Source organism: Numida meleagris, chromosome 3 (assembly GCF_002078875.1).
Source record: "Numida meleagris isolate 19003 breed g44 Domestic line chromosome 3, NumMel1.0, whole genome shotgun sequence".
NCBI classification, from domain to species: Eukaryota; Metazoa; Chordata; class Aves; order Galliformes; family Numididae; genus Numida; species Numida meleagris.
Window position 1 is genome coordinate 8,043,800 of NC_034411.1, and position 25,561 is coordinate 8,069,360.

Genomic DNA, 25,561 nt, shown 5'->3' on the forward strand with positions numbered 1-25,561 from the left:
AACCACACAAATGGTGTTCAAAGTACAAATTTCTACATTGAACTCATCTCACTGTGAACCAAGACGTAATGTTGTCCTAGAATAAATTAACTTTAATCCAGCATAATTTCCTGTCTTTCCAAATCTGGGTTGGAATCAGAGTTGTAACAATAAAGTTGTTCAAAGGGAATTTGGTGTTTAATACAAGAAATGTGTATGAAAATAATATACTTAATATCTATGAATATGTCAAAGTGGATAAGGATTAAAATCTACCAGCACAACACTGTAATGTCTCAGAGTAGTATGCCCTCTTAATATCTAGAATAATAGAAGTCAGATTGTATGCATGAAATACAGAATTAAGGTTGTATTTATCATCCTTATGTCTCTACTAAAGTTCTCCTAAAGTTTATTTTCTATAGGCAAAATAATAATCTTTTAAAAAGTTAAGTAGATATGGTAGAAAAGCTGCCTTCCTCATAGACAACAGTATCTGTCACTCGGTAATAATTTTGTGGCACTGAGGCCTTGAGGCAGGAGCATGTATGATACTGTCTGCACTGCCCCTCTCTGTAGGGTAATCTGACCCAGCAGCGTAATGTAGGTCTTCTGAAGGACACCTCTCTGAATAATGGTGTAACTGTGCCCATAGTTGCATTCATGTAGATTTAATTGGCCTCAGAATTTCTAAGCTTGCTTTTCAGACAGGGAAAAAAAAATCAACAGAATCTTCCAATATTTGTGCTACTGATAACAATAAGTATATACACGATTCAAGCAATAGCAGATGCGCATCACCCTTCCGTAGTTTCTCATCTTTCACCCCATGTTTCTTATCTGCCCCGAGCCCATGCCATCCTCCAGCAGAGCCTTTCTGGCTGCACAGCCAGGTGGTCTGAGCATGGCCAAGCACTGCACTCCTGCTCCTTCCACTCCTGCCCTGCAGCCGCAGTTGCTGTGAATCACAGCACTACTCATGTCATCCACACCTGCCCAGGGATCTTCAAACCCTGCTTTCTTTTCTTCAACCAGAACAAATTATGGAAGCATTGGAGGTGTGCTGTAGATCATCTTTAATGTACGCTATGTCTATGAGGATGGAAAAATATTTTGATGGAGTACACATCGCAGATACATGCTCAGTGGCTTTGAATTTTCACGTGTATTTAGCTCAGTTATAGCTTCTAACTCACAATATCAGATACTTTATCACTTTTTTTTTTTTCCAAAAACTAGTCTTAAGGTTCCATTTCAAAGGTAACTTTTTGGCTTTAAATTTACCCTTTAGCATTTGCATTCCAGATAGTTCAGAGCTGTGCTAGTACATGACTATTGGAAAATGCAACTGGTTATAAAACAGACTAAATCAAAGCAAAGCTGAATAATCAGTTTTCACTGCTTATGTGTAAGACTCAGCTGTTGACAGAAGGTACTTAAGGATATCAAAAATGTGTTCAAAAATTTAGGATGTTAGTTGCAAATGCATTTTTTGGTTGTTTATGAGGGGCTGTTCTGCAGGGTTTTATTTGTTTGGTTTTAAACCCGGTTCCAATTTTCCTAGTGTTTTCCTTTTAGCAGAGGTTTCTGAGTTTACTTTCTGAAAACAGCTTGCTAGCTTTACGTTAATCCTGATTCTCATTAACAATTCTTCAGCAATCTGGTACTAGTTACCCTGATGGCACATTTCATTCTCAGATATCACTTTAAATGTAGGCAGTGTTTCAATAACCAGATAACACTTGGGAAAAATCCTAGATAGCATTGTCTAATTAATTTTCATTGTCAAATTAGTTAATCAGTTTTATATTGAGCTATTTTGGTCTGTTAATCAGTTTTATATTGAACCATTCCGCTGCACTTTTTCAGACTTCAAGGGAATCCATTCCATCTTGGTTTTCTGTATTGCTCAGGTGCCCACAAGTAAAGCTTTCAACAAGTTCATAACCCCTCTGAAGCATAATTCTGTACATAACAGCCAGAGATTTACAATGTCAAAACACCAGCTACACCTCAAGTGTGAATTCACCTTTATTGCCCTCAAAACGAGCAATGCTGAATTAGGAGCACTTCCAAAACACTAGTGGATGTTACTGTAGAAAAAAATGGAAGGGTGAACGATGATGAAAATGGATGTGGAAGGGCATAAAACATATATCTGAATGTAGTGGTAGCTTGATGTGAGATAATTTATTCAGGTTTATGTAATCTGACTGCTCCCTAGGCTTTATTTCTCATTTCCAAAGAAGGTCCTGGCAGGATGACACATGGATGTCTTTTAGGAGATTACAGAGGCTTCAGTGTAATATTTAAGACAGTGTCTTGAAAAAATTGCTTTTTGCAGTGTCTCAGTGGAGGTTTCAGTAATTTGTTTTGTTACTAGAAGTAGATATTATAGTGGTGGCATTTTTTTTTATTCCAGGTATTCTTTTGGACAATTTCATCATCTTGTCATTTGAGGACTATAACCAGCTCTGCTTCATTCAGTTTACAAAGAAGATGGATTCTCCCGATGTAAACAGAAGAAGACGTGAAAAACTCTCTTGTTTGGATTTTAAGGTATAGCTGTCAGTAGTGACTGTCCATGTTACAGTAACTTTACGCTATGAATTACTGGCACTCACTGAACTTTTGTATAACTGATCAGAACAACTCAAATCCTAAAAGTGACAGTTATTGAAAAGTAAATAAATAAATACATGACATTCTGAATTAATGAATTAAAACTGTACCAAGAGGGATCCAATTTTCTGCGAGGTTCTGTTTAGGTTAAGGGCTCAGATGCACAGTTGAGTTACCCCTGCTTAACAGATTAACTCATGTCAGCTGAGCATCAGTAACTGACCCTTTGCACATTCTCAGCATCTAACAAGCATGAAGTAAAACCCGTTATGGTAAACCTCAGTGTAAAAGATTTAAGCTAATGTGTTTTGCCTCTTGTTTGCTGTGGGCTAAAAATGCATGCATGGTCAATTACTATGGCTCAACTGATATACACAAACTCGTGAAGCTATGGTAATTCAGTCATCTGTCTGAGGCTGTTGTAACTCTTCAGAAGTCTTAATTTCTCTTCTAGGTACAGTAATCATATTGTTGGGAGAGCTGGTTTTGCAACTAAGCCACTGAGCTAGGACTCAAAATACAGAAGCTGAGTTTCTCACCACTGACAAATTATATATATATAACCTTAGGCAAGTGACTTGGTGTTTCTGTATCTCAATTCCCCATTTATATAGTGTAGATTAAAGTATCCCTTGTTCCAGCTGTTTATGTATGTGTGTCTATACCACAGTCACAGCAGAAGCAGAAAGGCAGTCAGATGTAAACTGGCTGGTTTACGTGTCAGTAGAAACCAGTTCATCTCAAGCAAAATTACGCTGCTTCTTGGATGGGTTGGGCTATGTAGACATAACCCATTTCCACCCTAAGGAAGCTCTTTGGCTTCAGGACTGCGTAACTCTGACCTTAGGTGGAAGTGCTTGGTACTACAACAGCATAACAAAATAATCAGCTAAAGGCAATTAATTTTGAACAGGCAGAGTAGGAAAAAGGCTGAGTCCAGTTCACTGCGAGAAAGATGAGGTGTCAAGCCTTTGCTCTAGAAGGGTAGAAAGATGTAGTGAGCAGAAGAGTGATTTTGTATTTTTTAAAACTGAATAAATACTAACGACATCTTGTGCTAGCAAACGTTTTTCCTTGAGCACCCCCACAGTAGTTTGGTTCCTCACATAGAGAATTTGCATCTTTAAGGCAAGCTTTTTGAGGATGCGTTAAAGTTTTGCCATATTACATTTTAACTTGCTTAGTAGAAATATTTTCTGCTAGGATGAATATCTAAAACATTTTCCGGGCTGTTTCAGTTCAGGGCCTCTTTTCAGCAATGATTTGTGTTTGCGAGATTGATCCTACCTCTATAACGTGGATTTGAGACAGTTCACTGTTCACCAGGAACTGAGCTGATACGTAGTTTACTTTAAAATGATGTGCACTTGTGCCTGGCCTACAGTGTTTGTTAAGGCTGTGCTTAGAAGCAAGGTTGGCAGGTGGTTGTGTTTGTTGTTTTTTTTTTAATAGCTGTAAACTCTAACTAAGAAACTGGTGAGCTGAAGATCACTTTCATTTAATTATGAGGGCTATAGCTCCTTACTGTAATTACGTTTAGAAAATATATTTTTATTCTAGGTATCGCTGTGTCCATTTTGGATCTAATGGTTACGGCGTTTTTCCTTGGCAAAGAAGGAAAGCCTAATCCATAGAAAACTGTCTCTGCCCTGGGAAACCAGAAATATCTACTGGATTCCTTAATAGGATTGTTATGTTCAGTTATTTGCTCACACAGCTCAGCTTCTAGAAACACCTCTGTGTTCAACAGTAACTTTGCTTTCTCTTGAAATCAGTGGAAATCACTATGGATTATTTCTTTGCCAGCCAAAAAAAAGGCATTTGCATTTTTTAATTGAATATTCTTTTCTGTGAAGCTTTCTAGTTAGGCAGCTAAATATAATTTTTATTATCTTCAAAACTGCACTAGTGTGAGCCAGCAGAAACTGTTATTCACTACCGCAATAATATTACGTCAGCATTTGAATTAGAGTTCTTCATGGCTGCTTCTGGTCAAACTCACAAAAACTAACAACAAAAGAAGCAGTAATAACAAAAGAAACAAAAGATCTTCCTCAATTGCAAATGTGCAAACAATACACACTTTTAAAAACTCCAGTTCCTTAGTGTTGATATTATTTTCAAGAGCAATCAAATTAAAAGGCAGTTTGCACTCCTATAGAACTACTATAGGATTAAAATGTAGAACAAAGATTCAGGAAATTTGAGTGTAGCTTTCATCTTTGCCTCTCACTTTCAGTGTTGCCTTGAAAAAGGTACATGGTATTTAGGTTTCTGTTTCTGTTTTTAGAATGAGGAAAATGCTTGTTTGCAATAGTATGTAACAATATAATTACATTTCTGTCATAAGTGGATTTTAATTTATTTGGGATGTGGACAGATGCAAGTTCATACTGATCAGTGTCCACACTAATGTGGGCAAAATTGACAAGGAACTTTAGGCAGTGCTAGACTGCCAGAGTGCTATTAATAATGAGAAAAAGTCAGCCATGCTTTCCTTCTATTTTAATGTTTATCCAAAAGCTACTGCCATTTGCCTTTCCTCATTGGCACTAGTCCATGTTTGAAAACACCTTGTCTAATGCAAAATGTAAAGGTAGGTAAACAAAAGATTCTTTGCTGCTATTAAATGTGAAATTCTTATGACCAGTAAACACTGCACTACAGCACTAATTAATATCTGTGAAAGTTTTCTGTTTTTCCATCCTAAAAAAATGTATTGTCACCAGATTCACTGTTTGTAGACAGTTTGAATTCAAATAGCAGTTATCTGTTCCCTTTTCTGTATGCATTATGTTTATACTTTTAAATAGAATTTTGACAAGTATGGTATATTCTAAAAATATTGACCTCATGCAAGTTTTTCCCATCTATGTATTTTTAATCCATTTCAATTAACTGAAGCAAGAGACAGTACAAGGAGTTAAATGTTTACCATGAGAGAACAACATTGGTAATTACTTTGATTTCAGTTCCTTTTGATGTGTATTCAGGGGATGAAGAGGTCAATAATATTATGACCATGCAAATAGAAAAGGGTTCTTTTTGACCATATAAAAAACAGCAAAGGATTATTAAAGCATTAACCTTGATTTTAATGGCCTTGGTTGAGTGGTGAGATCACAATTTGGATGAGCCTGATTATTTACTAAATACAATACATAAATGCAACGGGTTCTTAACACCCATTGCACTCTGGCATTATCGCATTACTGCCATCCTTTGTTGCCTTGCAGACAGGAATATGAAAGCAATCTGTCATGTAGTGAGACTGGCTCCAGAAGCATTTCTCTGATAAGAAGACCCCCTGCCCTTTGCTAGTGTCTGGTCCAGTAGGCTTAGCCATGCGCTTAATCCCCAGAAAGTGGTTCGATTATTGCTGACCAGCAATGGCAAGATAGTTTTTTTTCTCCCCTAGCTATCAACCTTCCATTAATTCCTTAAGCAGAAATGCGGTGCAATCTATATTTCCTTGGCATGTGTCACCCAGATGGTGCACTGCTCATGTTTTCAAATAACCATGCTCCAAAATAACAGAGTTTGAATAATAAATTCCACAAATCCTTCCTGAGAAAGAGGCACAATTCTCAAGAGCTGCATAAACTTTACGCATGATGCTGTAGCTCATCCACATTATGCAGAAAAGTATATATTCTCTCACAAAGCGAATATTTGTGTCTGTGTTCCTTAGTTTAGGGAAGAAAAAGAAAGATACACGTTTGCTCAAACAGCATAGAATGTATTTAATATTTGATTATGTCTTAAACACTAACCTTAGCTTTCTGGTCAGCTTCGCAGAACTTGTCATTTAATATGGCTAAGCTTAAATCCTGTGTGTAGGTCGATGCTGTCAAGCAACCATGACTGTACGTTTTGGTATTGATTGGAGTCATTGCAGTAAATTCCTTCTTAACTCACATTCCTTTCCTTCCCAATCCCCTCCCCACAGATAAAAGTGTGAGCGTGTCTCATTCTGTCTGAGGAGATATTTTTCACATTTACAGACAGCCTATATGGAGATATATGTGCGCAGTCCTCTGTGTGTATATAGATTCTCTTTCACACATGCAAAGTAAATGCTCCCAATTGCTCCCACTGTGCTATTTTATCACCTTAAATATTTTCTGCATTTTTTTCTTCTATCAGATTTCTTACATTGATATACCTGGACCAGAAGGTAGAAGGATGAAACGTCACCTGGCAATAAACTGTATGCAAGATATGGCCATTTGCTGGTGGTCAGCAACTAGTGATGGAGCATGGCCTTGGTCTCCTATTTCCTGTGAAAGGGACAGAGCCAACCTATTGCTGTTAGGCTGTGCACATGGCAGACTGGAGGTAAAGTTCTGAACTCTCTTGTTACATGATTTTTCAGGCTTGCTAAAGAAATAACTATTCAGATTAAATGCGTTTTCAGGTAGATAAGAAGAAACAGATATGTTCAAAATGTAATGGAGAAAAATGAGGCATCCTCATCTTAAAAACAAAAATTATTTAGTGAGAAAAAAAACTCATTATTTACTATGTTTACTACTTACACATCAAAACTGATAATCTGAGAAATATGACAAGTAAATGAGATCTTTAAAATTGAATAGCTTTGTGGCTGTCACCACTAAAACTTCTTTAACCTGTTTTGGAAACTGTAGCTGTTGCATGCTTCTCCAGTGCAATTATTTTATTTTGTCTGCAATGTTAACCAATAGGCATTTCGTAATCTACTTTAACTGTTTTATTGTAAGCTTTTAGCTACATGCAGATGCTGCTTAAGTTGTTGTGATGACTGTTGATCAAATTAGGCACCATTTTCTCAGAGAAAAATTCAAAATTCCCCATCTACAGGTAGAAATGTAAGCTACAAGTTAGAACAGGTTTACGGGCTGACCCTCCTCTTAACACTTGTTTATCTTACATTCTTAGGCATTTCATCTGTTTCATTTTTATTTCATATATTTTAGAATATTTGAATCCAGTTTTTTATGTTTGATAAAAACTTTTAAATGAAGCTATCTGAGCATATTTTTGAAAAGAAGCATATCTTAAATTTAAAATAGGTAAGCTATTCTGGATGAACATCTTATATAGATGTTATGGAGTGTTTTATTTTCGGTTTAGTTTAAGCCACTTGTACTGTGGTGTAAAAAGAGAGAAGAGCACAAACTTCAGGACCAGCTGTGGGATAGCTGTTCTGTGGTAGCTATTACAGGCTGTTTCCCTGTAGGGAAAAACTCAAAATAACACTTCGAATAAGCTGCTCTTGTAAACAACATTCAGTTCTCTGTAATTTGGGAATATGTACGTGTTTTAACATCTTAGAATTCTTACTTTGATAAATAATATTAATTTTGGTGAGTTTTTTCCCCTTGGGATTTTCTATATATTGAAGGCGAAAGAGAAAATGTAGTTGAGACAGCTTTTCTTTCTTATTTCTGTCATTAATCACTGTAGAATTTAAGTTTAAATTACCTCCAGTTCTGCCTTCTATTTTTCTTTTCAATTGACCTCTCCCCACTAGTGGTCATCTTTGACTCGTCTCTCTCCTCTGCCAGATACACACCTGCAGTTCTCAGTTTCCACTGCTGCTACAACCAATCATGTGAAAATGATTCTGGTACTTAAGATGTACATCTGTTCTCTTAAGTTTTTGCAGCCTAGTCTCCTGTGCGAGTTTCAAACGTCATCCTACTCACAGCTCAGATCTAATTTCTTACCGTAACATCCATAGGTCCTGGTTTTGACAATAACATTCCCATGCCATTCGTTTCCTTCCCACATCTCTGCATGTTCTTCCAGGATGCTCCCAAATGTCAGTTTGCCATCTCTATTTTTTGAGTTGTTTTTTAGAGACTCGTTTCTTCTATGAAATTCGCAGAAGCTACCCCTTTAGTTAAAAGCTTTCTCCTTTTCATTGTGCATGTTATAGGGAGATTTCCAAATTACAGCATTTCTCTGCGTCTTTCAGCGCACCTTGTTTTATCCTTTTTTGGTTTAGACTTTAAATCGCTCGCGGCTGAGGCTGTCTAGTATAGCCCAAGCACATCACTGGTGCTTAACACAATAATGATAATAAGCATTCACTGAGCCTTTAGGCCTAAACTCATAATCCTTTTAATTTAGCCCATATTGTAATATAAATATAAGGAAATTATTTTAAAAAGCAGAACTACCAAATTTAACTGTTCAGTCTCTTTTCATCCTTTGCCTACACTTGTCTGTTTTAATTCTGAGCTCTCCACATGAAATTTCTTTTCCTTTATTTGTCGTCAAAATACTAAGCACTATGCCACTGACTTGGAAAATCTGTAGATATATAAATATATAGATAATTACTATTTTTGCTGGTTGTAGTCTGAATAGTATTTATTTATTTAAAAATGTATTTATCTCTTGGGTGCTTTTCCAGTGTATTCTACATGTAACCTACAGTACTGTTTGAGTTTTTATTTCTTATTTCTCCAGTAATTCTTATGGATGGTAGTTAAATTCCCCTTCCCAGACAGGAGATGTCATAACCCAGCAGCTCCAGAAGTAACATCAATCCCCAAACTGCAGTTAACTTAAGGACATGTTTCTCCCCCAGTGTCTTGGAGGGCAACTTGAACTTAACACTTTTAGCTTTTGAGGATCATGAGATAGCCTAAGGTGAGCACAAACATAGTTAGCATTTTCAGACAGCTTCTAAACAGTTACTCTCCAGGTCAGTGTTTATGTAAACATGATTGTTTGCCCGTCTTTGCTCCTACCGCTTTACCATTTGTAGTGTTCTTCAGGCATAGACCTGGAAGAAAAACATGACATGCCATTGTTACACATAAAAGAAAATCCGTTATTTTTTTTAACCAGTGAATGATTATTGTCCACATAAGACTAGTAAGAAGAATGAACTTAGTTTGCAGAAATTATCAAAAATAAATGTGTTAAATTAACGCCACTAAAATTTTATGTGAAAATAATGGTATCACTTTGGTAAGGCAGCATTATTGTCTAGAATTAAGAAAAAAAAAAACAGGAACTGCTGAGAAAATGCATGAGTGCTGCCCACAGCCTTTCTGCAGCATGTTTGTGCTGACCTACAAGAAACACAAGAAGATCTGCCAGGTACTGCCACTTACTGTTATTGCAGAGCAAATGTAAATGATACTGCTTCCTCCCTGGAAGAATTTTCTGAGTGGTATTTGCTGCCCACCAGAAGACTACTTATTAGGAGGAGGACAGGAATAGCCCTGGGACAAGACTGCCCAATCCCTTGTCATGTTAATATCCTGTAACTAACTACACATTGTGCACAGAGGTGATTCACATTCACATACAGTGTTTGGGGTATTGTGTACTTCAGCAACACTTCAGCTTAATGGAGAAAATCCATTTTACATTTTAAATACACTATATATGTGACTGGAATTGTGCTATATGGCCTTAAGTCTTAACATCTGCTGCTATTAATTTTAAAGGTAGATGTTATCCTTTTTAAAACAGGAACAGCATTTTCCTTGCAAATCTTGACTTCTTTTATTCTGTTTCTTTTTTTTCTTTTTTTTTCTTTTCCTGAAATCAGCAGTTGCTGTGTTGCATGCTATAAGATTCAGTTAGGAATCTTCCCCTGAAGAAATAAAAGCGCTTTTCTGTGTAACGCAGGACAGCCCTGGTGTGTGATGTACGTTAATGTGCATGCACACACGCTGCTGCAGCAGTGTTTGTTGAACTTTTGTCTGCTTTTGTGTGTGTCTTGGCTTCCTCTGGTAAACCCACCCATTCTCCAATTTATGTATTTAATTGTTAGTTTGTTTCTTTGTTGTTAAAATACTACTGATCAAGGATGCTATTTAAGTTGTCTGACTGTGTAGATAATGCAGGTATTTTGATTTTGGAAGCAGAAGAGGAACCTTCTAGAGATCATTTCAAACAATTTGCTTTGAATAAATAGGATCAGATCTGAAATTATCCTAGGATTAAATGCTTTGTCAGGAAGTCATGTTAAAATCAACTGGAATAGCAAACATTATCAAAAATAGGAAAAATTAATAGGAAGTGATGATGGCAAGGCTCAGTTACTGTAGTACTTTGCATTTGTCTTTACCATGTTTATTTTCACTCCTTTTACTGCTAGTACAAATTGCTGGAATTACACTTCAATCTTGTGGAAACAATAATTTTCCTGAGAGAGAACATTATTTTTTTCTCCCAAGATGCAACATTTAATAGTTATTTCCTTTACATGGTGCAACAGACTTGTAAAATAAACACATCAGACCTTATATGAGTGAGCTGTTCTCGTTACTGTAGCACTCAGAAAAACATCTGCATTGTGTGGCTGAATAGTCAAATACCTCTCACACACACGGAACAAGGATGGTAAAATCCCTGATGTCACCTTTAGTTAAAAGTTCAGTGAATAATACAGGATAAATATTATGATGATAATTTTTAAAAGAAAATAAGAATAAATGTTTGCTGAAGATCTAAATAGTAAGATTGTACTTGGGACTGGAAATACATTGCAGTCAAATAAACAAGTTGGAGTAGGAGCCTTGTATTTTTTATTGTAGAAGACAATATAGGGTGTTGGTTTTTTTCCTCCTTCACAGTGCTGTATTTAAAGCTATTTTACTCTAGTGTGCACTACACATCCCACTTTACATTTCTAATTCAAGTGTTTGTTGTTATTTGGAGCCTCACTGTGTGAAATTTAGCAAGCGTTTTTTTTTAACACCCATAAAATAAATCAAACATTTGTCTCATCCAAAAGGCACACAATCCAGCCACAGCGAGCTTATTTCTGTTTCTTTTGTTTTCTTTTTTTGGTTTTTGTTTTAATCTGCTTGGTAAGCCAATTTTCTGCTTAGGCACTACTGTTTAAAACTTGTATTTGTTTTGATATGTGGGCTTTATCCTTTCCCAGTACTCTATGCAGAATACTTCCATTTTAAGTGTTCAAAGATTTGCACTGAAGAGAGTGATAGCACTCACACAAGCTTGGGCTATTATTTCTTTCAAACATTAAAAGGAAGAAGGTATGTTAACTAGCACAATTCAGATGCCATAGTTATCAAAACTATCAGATGCCTTTGCTTGGATTGATATGATTTCTGAGTTAGGATTTGAGCAGCTGGCATGCATAGTATCCGTCTTACTGCTGATCAGCTGATGCAGGGCACAGGCCAGTATTGCAGGGGCAAAATTGTACAAATGTGCAGTAGTGGTGCTTGACTACTGCATTCATAAGGGAAATGTGCATAAATTATGTGGATACTTTTAATATACATTTGCTAGGCTTCTGTAGTGTACATGTCACTAAACTAAAAAGGATTTTAGAAAAACATTTTATTTATTTTACAGAAAGTAATTTGATTTACTTCATGCCAAATACTTCCAGGAAGCTTCTTTTGAAATCCAAGGTTAAGTGACTGGTCCAACATTTATGGACTAAATAGCAGTGTGATATTATGTGTTTATCTTTTTAGATCCACCAGCCTGCCCCCTCCTCTACAGTTCTGACAGCTGTCTTACCCACTGCTGAGGAATCTCCTACAGCTTTAACCTTCACCTTCCCATGTTGGTTGTGTTAACTGAACGATATACTGCTATGATGATGTTCCCCTTTAGGGTTACAGAGAGTTTAGAACTACTGCTTGCCAGGAAGGAATTCCGTTGGATTCCTTCAGATGGACTGCTAGAGCACTATGTTCACTACATTTACTAGCATGTTGCTGCTTACCAGGTAGATAAACAACTGGCAGGTAAAGGAGTACCATCTTCTTGGAAAAAAAATATGCTTTGATTGCTAGTCCTTGTATTTCTTAGATTCGTAGAATTGTGGGATGGTTTGGGTTGGAAGGGATCTTAAAGACCATCAAGTTCAAAGCCCATGCCGTGGGCTGATTGCCACCCAACAGCTCAGGCGGTCCATGGCCTCATCCAACCTGGGCTTGAATGCCTCTGGGGACAGGGCACCTGCAGCTTCTCTGGGCAGCAGTGCCAGGGCCTCACCGCCCTCTGAGTAAAGAATTTCTTCCTTATATCTAATCTAAATTTAAACTCTTTTAGTTTAAATCCATTATCCATTGTCCTATCGCTACACGCCCTGATAGAGTCCCTCCCCATCTTTCCTGCAGTCCCCCCTTAGGTACTGGAAGGCCTGGAAGGAATGCTTTTTTTCAAAAGTGTTATCTTACCCTCATTAACATGGTTTTGTAGTTGCATGTCTCTGCTTTAGTTCTTCAGTTAGTGACACGAGCAATTATTAATAAAAGTAAAATTTCTGACAGAGAAACTCAAATCTTCTCTCTCGGATGAAAGAGAATATCCTTTTTCCCCCTCAGAGTGCCAAATACCAGTTATATTCAGCAAAATTGGAAACCAGAACAAAGAGGTCTCTAGGCTTGCTGCTCTTCCTTCAAGAGGCAAATGAGGCCACCGATGCGTGAGAAGCAGTTTATCGGTTCCAATCTAAGGAGAAATGTTTCTCTTGTTTTCAGCCAGTAGTCTATAGAAAGTTTCCTTTAAGCTTAGTTTGTTTAAACATTATGTCAAAACTTACGTTTTGTAACGTAGCAAATAGTCTTCCTTTCAGGAATATTTCCCTATAATTTCTTGGCATACAGTAACCAACCCTATCCTAGACTTCATTTCAAGGATCTGCTTTCAAAATTATGTGCAGGTTGGAAACTTCTCACTTCAAGGCTAATTAAATTAGGCCTTCCAAAATATAGAATTCTACTTTCTTTTAAATTCAAATTGGCAAGCAACATTTTGTCCCTCTTTTGCACTAACATCACAGAACAAAATTATTAGACTTGGTTTAGTTGCTGACTTTCCAATGATCAGATGGCAACATTTATTTTTCTATTACTATTTCTATTGCTGTTTTCCAGCGGTCACTTCTATGGCGTTGAAAAATCCACAATTCCTGTGTTTTCTTCTCTACTGTCTTAATTTTCAAGTCCAGTCTCTCTTCAGAATTTAATGTTGCTTTCAGTCTTTCATCTCTTATATGCTCAATTATTGTGTGGATCTTCCTGACTTTCTTGTAACTGGTAAGATGTCCAGAGAGGAACACTGGTTTGGGATCAAAATATGTAGGTAAATAATGTGGTGCATTGAAACCTGCCACAGGAAGACAGAAACGTGAGTCCCAGGAGGCCTCGAGGCTCGTTTCATTTAAGTTTTGAAGGTTTGAAGACTTGCTTGGGCAAGATTTCTATTTCACATATTTGAAAGGCAGCTATCTGGGTCTCTGTGCGTAGTCAGAACAAATGACACTTCACCGTGTCTTTATTTGGGGTTGCAGAGCTCTGTGGTCACAGTAATCCTTTGTCCACATAACCCCTTTACAGATTGCCTTGCTATGCAATTTAGCATGCTAATAAGCTACACGTTTCAAGCAGTTCTAAAACCAAACTTCTGCACACTTTGTGGACTTAAATTACTAGCTGCAGAGGCTAAGTCACTGGTAAGCAAATGGAGCAGGTGAGAAATGGATTTTCAGCCTACATAGCTGATATAACCTCTTATTTCCACTTCGGTGTATATTTTCGTTGATCACTGCTCTCACTTGAAATCAGATTACCTGGTTTTCACAAGTTGGGTGCATTGGCTTCTCTATTAGATGCTTTCACATCTGATGTTGTGTTTCTTGCCTGTTAAGTAGTTCTTAGTATGCCCCTAACGACTCATCTTATACTTGCTAGGACTTCTGTATTAACAGGCAGCTGGTTTGCAGCCACAGAATTACAACAGTGATTTTTTTTCTTGCTTTTACGTGAGAAGCCCTATTGCTCACAAAATAAGTAAACATCCTAATCAGTCTGATCAGCATCCCAAATTCACTCGTTGCTTCTGAAGTAATGGATGGTATGCCAAAGAAAAACTGAATTTCTTACTCTCCTACCTTACCAGGTGAAAGGCTAAATTGCACGTTCAGTTAGTCTAGTGGTCTGTGGAAATCAACTTTAAACTGTTTAAGTATATTGTGCATGTTTCTGTTTTCACTCTGAAGTGCCCAGGTTTCCTCCATCTCTGTTTTTGCTGTCCCTTTCTGTAAATGGTACTTGCATACCACCTAGACTCAAAAGAATGAGTTCTAGTGTCAGGTCAGCAACTTTATCCTATGAATAATGCCATGGGTATACCTGGGGGTGAGGTTTGGCTCAGTTTAACATTTTCCATTTCTAGCAAAGTTTATTTCCTATCTCTTTCAGACAAATAGCTTTTTATAAACCATTTGTAACTAAAACTAGTACTTCTCCCACACTTTCGCTGCTACAGTCCTCTACAATAACTCTCTCTCAGATACGTAATGAATCTGCATTGGACTCCATCAATTTATAGTATTTCTCTTGTTTTTACACTACAAATTCTTGCTTCTTGCCAGCTGCTGTCTTTGGATCTTACTCTGCCTTTGTGTTCTTCTACTTTGTTCAAACTGCAGGTACCTCTAAACATTACTCCTTCTCTGCTATAACTAATTATATGGCACCAAAAAGCATCTACCACCTACTTGTTTGGCAACGTGTAGTGTAAATTGTTTAAACATGCCATTGTTTCCACCACTAGAGTATAATATTTTCTGTTACCATGGCCAAGAGCAAATGATCAAAAATACTCTATACGTGATGCTTAGAGTAGCCTATTATACATTTTTCAAGATATTTTGGGATTTTTCCCTCACACTTTTTGTGAATAATCAGCCTTTCTTTGATATGTCAGCTGCTCATTTCTCCTATAGTAGGACTGTTAGGACTGTCCGCTCTTTTATCTTCAGTACTGCTAACCTATTATGTTTTCTGAGTAAAAAAATATGGCTCATACTCTATAGCAATAAATTAACCTTTTAAAAGCTCGGACAATAGATTTAATAACTTGTTTTAGCTTACTGAGTCATGAAAAAAACGTATTTTCAGCTGTCTACTTTTAAATTGTCAAAGTTAAGAACAATTTTTTACAAATAGCTACCAAAGGATTTTGGATTTTTTACAGGTTCTGAGTTATGTCCGTACAGAATGGGATCCACTTGATGCTAGCTTCAGCACTAAGGAGCCTTACCAGGTTCGCACAGTTGAGCACTCCATCTCTGCAGATAAAGAGCCCATGGCTGACAGCTGCATCTACAATTGTGTTAGAAACAAAATTCGGTGTGCAGCAGTCACCAGAATACCGCTACAATCAAAGGCCATCAGCTGTTGCAGAAATATTGCAGAAGACAAACTAGTCTTGGGCTGTGAAGATTCGTCAATAATTCTGTATGATGCCTACAACCAAGCGACTCTGTTAGCCCAAGCAAAACTATTACCCACATTAATAACCTACCACCCTTCTGGGGCCATATTCCTGGTTGGCAGCTCTCAAGGGGAGCTGCAGATTTTTGACACAGCTCTGTCCCCAGTTAAAATTCAGCTCTTGGCAGATGACTATTCACCTGAGGCAACGCTGCAATTCAGCAAACACTTTGACGTGTGTAGCAGCCTCATGCAGATCCAGTGGGCTGCTGCTCCAGCTGCATCTCCCAGCACTGATGGCGTAGATGTTCATGATCTTTTGTTTGTTAAGTTCGACAAAGGACCCTTAGGAGTACTTCGCTTTAAACTTGGTAAGTTACTGAGCACATCTATCGAGCCTTTAGGCCCTCGAGGAAATGTTTGTACCTCACAAGTTTTTTGTCGTTTGAAAACAGCACCCTCATTTTAGATAGATGGGACCAAAACCTTAAAAACACACAATGCCAGTGATCTCTGGAAGATGCAAACCAAGGATTTCATTATGTTTCACAGTTATTTAATACCTTGTCTTGTGATGTCTGATATGTGAGTCAGGATCCTATTATTTTCCCTGCCTAACAGTTTCTCATATCAAAAATTACTTTCATCTGTAGTATACAATTGTAGTTATTGTATTCATTCTGTATTAATACCTGTAACATACCAAAATAAGCTACATGTCATAATAGGATAGTAACACTATTCTCTTTCCTAAACGAATTATTTTTGTGTATGATACAACTGTCTCTTCCATTACAATGTATATTTTTTGCAGTTCTCTCTTTTTTTCTGACCTTGGTACATGAAGTTACACCATTTTTTCCCTTTATAACTTCACACAAGAAGAAAGGTTTTCATAACCGTCAAAGAAGTTTAGCATCTCAAATAATTTACCACCAGTTGTGAATAAAAGAAAAAAGTAATAGTAGTCATTTTTTAATTTATTTAGCACTTCTCATTTTAGGTGTAAAGAGGCCTTAAGAGAGTAAAACTGTAACTAACTTCAATTTACAAGCAGAGTCACAAGAGTAAAGGAAAGCTGGAAGGCTTTTTAAGAGTTACTTGAGGAGTCAGTGGCTAAACTAAGAATAAAACCCCCGTGGTTCATCATCAGTGAGAACTGCATTCATTCCATTCAAGTCAAGCAAGTTACAGTGGTGCAGACCCAGTGTGAGAGCTAAAAAAAACAATCATGCTTGTATTTTCTGACTACCAGTCCAGTGTTTCTCCATGGCAGACAGCCATTTCGAGTATAATTTATCCTGGAAGATTTCAGTACTTTGCCTGTTGTCTGTCCAGGAAATAAGAATTGCCTTTGTAGGTCTTTACAGGAGTTTGTCTGGTCTTTTTGGTTTGGTTTGGTTTTTGGTTTTTTTTTTTTTTTTTTTTTGGAATTGTATTGGTAATTTTGTAATTGTATTGCAATGGTGATTAGGAAGACACCTATTTTTAAAAAACTAGGTGACTGTGAGTTTTGAAACTCATTTGTAATACGCATGTGCTTTTGTGTGGGAAAAATCCTGTCTAAAGTACTGCAGATCTAAACATTTGAAAATCTGTCTTTACCAAGCCTTTGCTACATTTGCCACTGCAAAATGATAAATTAATGTCACCAGTAAAAATATTGGACTGATTTACAGTTATACAGCTTTAAAAGAGCTGATCCAGATTATTACTTTTCTCCAAAATTGCTATTAAAAATGTTTACAAAATACCATTTATTTTGAGATAATTCAGCTGTATTGTGTTCAGTGACAGGTTTAATGGTTGCAGAGCACCCCAGAACACTAATTAAAACAGCTATTTGATGCTTTTGTGCATGTTGGCCATTAAAAAAACATCCTCTAAATTACCCCTTACCTGTCAAGCAGAAGGCACTCTATCCACATCTACCTTGCTTTTCTTCAGTCCTCCCTTGTGGGGCTTACTCACAACAGCTTTCCAGAAAGCACAGCTTTCCCCTTGCTATCTTTAGCACATTTATGTTCTTACGGAGGCAGCAGGCTCTCAGTGCAGGGATTTAGAGGCCTTTCCTGCTAATTGCCAGCTTGTAAACTTAATTGGACTGTCTCCCTGGGCACCGTTCCTAAATCAATTAGGCAGTGAGTTGGCCGTCACCTCTTTTTCCCAAGTAGGTTGCCCGGAAGCGCACCACCCAAGAGAAGTCAAGCATCCAAATAAATGGGAAGTTGTTGACCTCTACGGCTGAAAGTTATCACGTTTTAAAATTCATTCTGTATAATTACTGTAAAATCTCCTCTCTCTCCGTCCCTCCCTACCTCCTCCTCTGCAGTCCACTGTGCAAAAAGCCACACTGTTCTCTGTTGCGTCCTGGGTTTCAGCTTTAACACTCAGTTTTCCACACATAGGGTGGAATTTCCACATAATAGGTAGAATTGCTGCTGCTGTGGTTTTTTAAAAATATATTAGTGTTCATAGATTTACAAACTAACATACAGAAAAATTTCAAGGCAGTACTGTAGAGTTTGTGAAAGTTTTATTCTGTGGTAGTAGTAGTAATCCGCTACTTTTTTTAGAATTAACTATTCTGACTGGCACCTGAAACACCTCTGTTTTTGCCATTCCAAAACCCAGCATTTTTGGATCTACAGCTATTGCATCGTGCATAGCATTTTCTTTAATTTCTTCATGCAAAGAAAGATCTCCCACAGAATACATTTGGAAGTGAGCCATGTAATTGATTCTGGACTGCGTAGTTTTACTTAATCACTATGTATGTGTGGCACTTCAGGTGATGTCTCTTCTCGTGAATGCATGGAGTTCCACAGTCCTCTGTTTTTTTATCATTTATAAATTATATCAACATTACTTTAATTGTTTCCCATAAAAATCTGCCAATAAACATTGTCCACGAGAACCGGAAAATAGATTTTGAACTTCCAGCTGCCATATTATTATCTTGGACAAGATCTATGAATCCTGTGTTGTGATGTCTAGGTAGATTTATTTCAGGAAAAGGTTCGTGTTAAATTTACCCTCAAACACTAATACCAGATATTTTTGTTGTCTAATGCCAAATTCATTTCTAAAAGCATTACGGCTTCTTGTCATTGACGTCAGCCCAGCCTGTGGATGATGCCAGACTTGGTACTAGTGCCAGTGGTTCAGTGCTGCTGGCCTAGATGGATATTTAAAATATAATATTATATTTAATTATAATGCAAAGAAGTATTTTCATCTTCACTTAGTGATTAATGTGAAGATTTCCCAACTTGTATAATGCTTTAAAAATATTAAAAGAGAATAAATTCTATTATAACAATTAGATATTATCAGTGATGTACACAAATTAAACATAGCTATTACACAGTATAATGTCCATAGTCTTTCATATATGCAAATATTTATTGAAATACAATAGACAAATGTATCTTTAATAATACTACAAAATTTAATATCTATCCATTACAAATATATATATGTACATATTTGTATAGATACATAATATTAATATCACATCTGCATTTGCAAATTGTCTGCAGACTGTCTGACCTGGACCTATAGTCAGATGTTTTTTTTCCACTTTTTTTTCCCTCCTTCCTTATTTTCCATCACAAACAATATTCACATCGACATGTATAAAAATTATGTGAGATCTGTTTTCTATATATCGTGTCTACTTTTCTCTGTTGCCAGACCTTTTTTCCCCAGCCATCAGATGGCTCTAAAATCCATACTGAAATTCAGTTTCTCATCAGAATTTCTTCCTTAAAATTAGTTTTCACAAACACCATCAGAATGTAGATTAAGAATTTTTTTTTAATAAATTCATGCTTTATTTACAGAGAGGGAAGCAATACATTTATTGCTTGGGTTTTTTTGTTTTTTGTTTTTTCCTGATATCTGGAGCATTAGTGATAAAGAATACCTTGCACAGTGACCCAAAGGAAGGAAGAACTACTAAAATGACTTGAAAGACCTACAGCATGTGGTCATCTAGTTAGAGACAATAAAAAGCGTGACTTTCTGCATCTTTCCAGTCACCTTTCCTGTTCGGAAGCTGAGACCTACATGTCAAAATCTGAGAACCTGTTTTCATTTATAGTGGTCAGAGACTAAGTGTTGTAGTTAAATCGTGCTCTTGTGAAGTGCGGGATGTGTCATTCTTTTTCTTCCTTTATGGTAAGCAAATGCATAACTTCGTTTGTAACAAAATGACAATCTGGGAATAAGCTTTCTCTCCTATTTTTAAACCTAACTTCATTACGTGATGTTTTCACTGGTGGATATTGGCCACGTTCACTCTACCATCCATGTGTTAAGTCCTCTGTCCAGAGCACCCTAAATCTAAATATAATAGCATGGAGTTCTGACACATACAAATTAAACAGTGAAACCCGTTAACTTAAATTTTGTTTTAACCAACAGTAATTCTTTTTAACTGTGCTGAAAAACATTCTATTATACATGCTCATAACACCATTTTCGGCTTTAATATTTCCTAAAAAAGGTGTGATAACAAGAGGACAGCTGGGCCTCGTGGAAATCATCCACCAATACATTCGCTATGATGAGATACATGAGGCAATTAACGTCCTGAACACCATGAACTGGAACACGATGGGTCATCAGTGTTACATATGCTTGAGTGCTATTGTCAATCACCTACTTAAACAAAAGCTTACACCAGACAGAGAAGGTAAGGGACTGATTGCATTTCTAACGTGTTTTTCTGCAGTCTGTAATTCTTATAAGGATTGATGTTATATTTATTGTTTTTATAAAAAAGACAGTAGAGAGAATCCAGATAGTCAGCCATTTCAACATAGTACTCCATAATCGAATGTCATATATAGAAAAACTATTTAGTGAAGTATGGATTAACATGTCGATTGCAGTTTGTTTCATGTTTCTATCAATAGTGATAGTAAAATGCACATTATTTTAACATACATGTGGTATAGGCATGACTTAATCTGTACAGCACTATCTTATATATGCTGTAACTTTATTATGTTACATAAATTTTGCTTGTCACAGACCAATGTTAGTTAATACAAGCTTCAGATGTTTGTTGTATACTCATACTGAGACAGCACCGACTTAAGGAGGGAAATTTTCCCTTAACAGGATTTGAATGGAATTGTTAAGGTGCTTGTGAAGGGTCACTCTTTCACTACAAGATCCAAAAGCTTTGAATACACTGTCCTCTGCTGCCTCCTTTAGGATTATAGCTTTTGTCCTCGCAGTAATCTTCTGCCCCCCTGCAGTACTAGCTGGGGTCTCTCACAAGAATTGATGAATTTTAGGCTCAGCCTTGTCTCTGCTGAAGCCTGGTGTGGTGCCTTCCTCTTGATTTGCTGTGTATCTTGAAACTCAAGAGACTTCAAGATTTGAAGTGCCTTGATTTAGTGAAGGTGTTATCCTCCAGTCTAGCAGGCAGACAGCTGGGGACCAGGCATCTTTTGTGCCAAGAAAGAATACTTAGGGTTCTGGTGTGTTTGATGATAGCAAAACTCCAAAGTGTCCTACACTGCTGCCAAACCATCAGCTGCCACGTTTTGGGGATCTGATTAAAAATTCTCTGTGTTGCAAATATTACATATCAGTTTTAAATGAAACATGCTTTTAAAAGGACCCATGAAAAAGGCTGGGTTTGAAACTCTTGTAAAAATATGCACATTATAAATAGATGTCTCTGTGTTTCCCCCCATGCAGCTCCCTAACACTGTTTACAGCAGATGGAATTTTATTCTGTCCAGGAGTTATTCTGTGTGAATCTAACAAATTTGGCATAGTAATTTGTTTTCCTTTTTATTAGTGAAAACCCAGTGAGGCCTTTTATTTATAGTGATGTGGCAGTTATCTTTGAGATCTTTATTCTGCCTTCAACATCAAGCTGGGCTATCTAATGAATCTATAACTGTGCTAGTAGTTACTCATATTCCATGTAGGTTGGAATATTTCTGAAGTACAAAACATGCTGTCAAGAAAACAGCAATGGCAAGAGAGTATAGCTTGTTTTTGCAAAGGTACCGCTGTATTCAATTTTAATCTAAATTGACTGCTGCTTTGAAAGAAAATACCTTTAAAGTTCAGCTTATCTTACTGTCTAGATTTACGATAACACAAAACCTAATTTACTAGCAGTTTGCCTGTGTTCCTAACACAGTACTATTAGCACATTTAGTGCAATCAAACCTAATAAAACAGAACGTAACTATACTTGGAAATAAAGAACCTTTATCACTAAATACAGAAATGGCTAGTTCAAATATATGTTAATAACAACAAATCAGTGAGATTTTGTCTACCTGATGAGACAGTAGGTTGGTTGTATTTTGCTTTTAAAGCCCACACAAAGTTCTGATTAGCTGTAGCAGTTTGTGTATCCGCCTTGAAAGGAGAACCTATGCTGGCATAGCAAACTCTCCCTGTGACTTAGGAGTGAGACCTTCATCAGTCATTCCTGAATTTGTCAGTTGTTTTTCTTCTAGAACCAAAAACACAGCATCATACCAGACACTCAGAAGAAACTAATTCAATCCCAGCGGAAACTAAGTTCTGTGTATAAAGACTCATACTATGTGTTGTCTATCAAGCAGAAGTCATATAGTATAAATATAATTATTACATTTAATCTCACCTAAGCATGGGATGCGTTCATGGGACACGAACATATGCTGTGTAATTTCCTGTATTATTTATAATTTTGTATTAAAAACATGTAGTAAAATGGCTCCAAGCTATACCTGTGGAGTATACCAGTCAGAAAGTAAAGCAGATGCAACTTCTGTAACAAAAGGGCTTTATTTTATTGATGACAAGGGAGGTTGACTCTCCTGCACACTGCAGGAGAGTCAAACCCTCAGGGTTTTTAGACCCTTTTATTTAAAGTTTTTGAAGAACTGTTGGTTGAAGGAGTTTCCTTAGACCTCAAGGCCATCAAAAGAAAGGTTCTGTCACCTGCTGACCTAAGATATAACAACAATCCCTGAAAAACTGAACTTCATTGTTGTCTGCCTAAGAGGACATAGGAAATTTGAGATAATTTAGAGTTGTTCTCTACTGGACAAACTTGTTCAAACTGTATTTTTCTCATGAGTCACTTTTAATTGCACGGTTCTGGTGAGAACTTGATGTATTATAAACTTTTTCATCTTTCTGACAGCTTTTGTGGCTCAAAGTCATTGTCAGCTCTGCCTTAAAATGAAAGTTTATATGTACATTTGTGTTGGTACTAGCTGTCATATTTTAATTTCATCCATTCTACAACAACATCGTGTTTCAGCAGTGTTTGAGGAATTTGACTGACTGCAAACATGAGCAACCTGTTGTAACTGAAACGATTTCACTTGTTTCATTGCTGCTGTGTTTGAACTCCACAGCACAGCTTGAGGCAAGCCTGGGAACCTTTTATGCTCCAACAAGACCCCTCTTGGATACCACCGTGCTGGAGTACAGGGACCCCATCAGCAGATATGCAAGAAGGTTCTTCCACCACCTGCTCAGGTGAATGACAGTTTCAACTTCTATCAACTTAAAATTAATTGCATATTTCAGTAACTGCCTACTTTAATGTGGTTAACGTTTTCCAAGAGGACCACCCCTGAAAAAAATGCATTCGTTGTTAGTTTGTTTAACTTGCACTTCATTCCTTTCAAGTACAGTATTGCAGATAAAATGCTATTCAGAGCTCTTCTGTCATCAATGCACTTAAAATGAATCAAACTTTCCTTTTTAGCTTGATAGAAAGAAGATAGCGTGCTTCTGAGAGATTTATATTCACCAACTGCTTGCAGGTTAACTGTTGAAACAACTTACAGTCTTGGAGAAAACACTGAGTTTAAATAGATGCAAATGAGCAATGTATGATCCAACACATTTTGTCTTTGTATTTTGTCACTGTCAGCCTCAGAGTTCTCAAAAAACATTCATATTCCAGTCATTTTCAGTACAGTTTAAGATCTGAAAGTCTGCACCATTAAAATACAAGAAAATGAAATGCTTATTTCACCTGTAAGTGATATAACATTAAAAAAGTCATAATACCAAATTCAGCTAGAATTTGTATTACACTGATATATTGCTATACTTTCCCTTGTATCCTTGATACATTAATAGCATCAATTCTGATCTATTGTAAATATGAGTATACAGCAGTTCAATCTTTTCATGTGTTCAACCACAAATACAAATGATACATGCCCAGTGGGAATTATTCAGTGAGTGAAAATATGGAGAAATTATGTTCTGAATAATAACCCAAATGTTTGTAGAGCCTTGTTGAGGAGGAGTCTAGGTGGGCATGGTGAGAAGACTTGCAGTGCTTCATTTTTCTGTGTTCCAGCCAGATTATATGCATCATCTACGTATGCAAAGTCAGGAACTGCAAGTTACTTTGATGGTACAATACATGCTTCTTCCAAATCTTAAAGAGAAATAATTTATCCTGTCTTACAAATTTTGAGTCTGAACAGGATCATCTTTCTGCTAAACGGGTCTATACCCATGGGAAATTATTCGAAGTAGAAGAGTGCTCCAAATATTTGCATAATATGTACCAGCCTTTACTGGAGTTTTCTTCATAGATGTGGCCACAATACCAGCTACAAACTCTGCCTTTGCCTTCGTCCTAGAAACCAGCAGGGAAGGTTTGTTGCTGCTGTGGCCAACTATAATGGCTGTGGGCCAGTTGCCTGCAAAGGACAGACGCGGAAAGAATGTCTCAGAGAGTGCTGAGAGGTGTAGTAACTATAGTGCACTTACATCTGCTGGAGAAAGGTGTATTCCCTCTGACTCAGGATTTGCTTCAAAATGCTAGCAAACATGCAGAGGCATGGGGCCCTGGCTGAGCTTTCAGCCCTTGGGGCTGCTCAGCACAGCTGAAGCACTGATTCAGTCTCCCTAGCAGACAAGAAGCATCAGTGCCAGAGTGCTGCCTGGACAGTACAGGACACAGACCGGAGATCTGTAGGAGAGTCTCCCCATGTCTTTTACCTCCACTATAAAGCAGCCTTTGAATAATCTACTGTTTTGGCAGGTTTTTTTGGAACAAATGAATGTTATTTTGCTGTTTCTCTATTGTCAAAGGGATTTGTATTCAACTGAATCAAAGTGATAGGATCATGTGATTGCTGCAGAACAGATGGTAATGCTTAAAGCTTATCTGAAAAGACATAATCTAAGTAGAAAATGAAATGTTCAAAAATGGCGGATTTATCTGATATAAAGCAAGGAAATGTTGTCCAAAGGAGATGATCTTTATTGTATTAAAGTGGCTGGGCCTTAATTGATATTTATTTCCTTTTAGATGTTTTCTTAAGTGACCAGAATGCTGTGAATGTAGGCTAAATAGAGAGTGCTATGGATTTGTTGGAGAAATGGTAAACCGGCTGGATGATTCTGGGGGAGAGAAGGTCATCTAGGCCAATTCTCCCAGTGTCTGGGAAAATCATAGGGAAGCACAATACTCACTAATTTGTCTAGGCACGCAGAAGCTACAGCCTCTGCTGTTGTATCCTTCTGTGAGGAGCCAGCAAGGCTAGCCACTTCTGCCAGTCTGCGTTTATGAGTGTGGGCTCAGAATAGGAACAAAACTCTGGAGAGAATTCTGCTTTTGCCTTTTTTGATCACCATGTCATGCCCATTGAGAAATGGGTATGAATGAAATTGAGTAGTCTCCCTGCTACCTGTTTGTCAGAAATGGCAACTCTATCTGGATGTCGAGGAGGCTGCATTTAAAG

The 25,561-nt window shown here is 37.2% G+C and overlaps 1 protein-coding gene across 6 annotated transcripts in view; it reads left to right on the forward strand.

Moving 5' to 3' along the window:
• The window catches only part of WDPCP (WD repeat containing planar cell polarity effector), a 147,958-nt gene that overhangs the window by 67,307 nt on the left and 55,090 nt on the right, over positions 1-25,561 (forward strand). For all 6 annotated transcript variants that reach the window (XM_021390630.1, XM_021390632.1, XM_021390631.1 and 3 more), the window contains 5 exons: positions 2,402-2,538; positions 6,748-6,939; positions 15,577-16,186; positions 20,326-20,514; positions 23,204-23,327. In XM_021390630.1, coding sequence (XP_021246305.1) covers positions 2,402-2,538; positions 6,748-6,939; positions 15,577-16,186; positions 20,326-20,514; positions 23,204-23,327 — 1,252 coding nt within the window. The remainder of the gene's footprint in view (positions 1-2,401; positions 2,539-6,747; positions 6,940-15,576; positions 16,187-20,325; positions 20,515-23,203; positions 23,328-25,561) is intronic.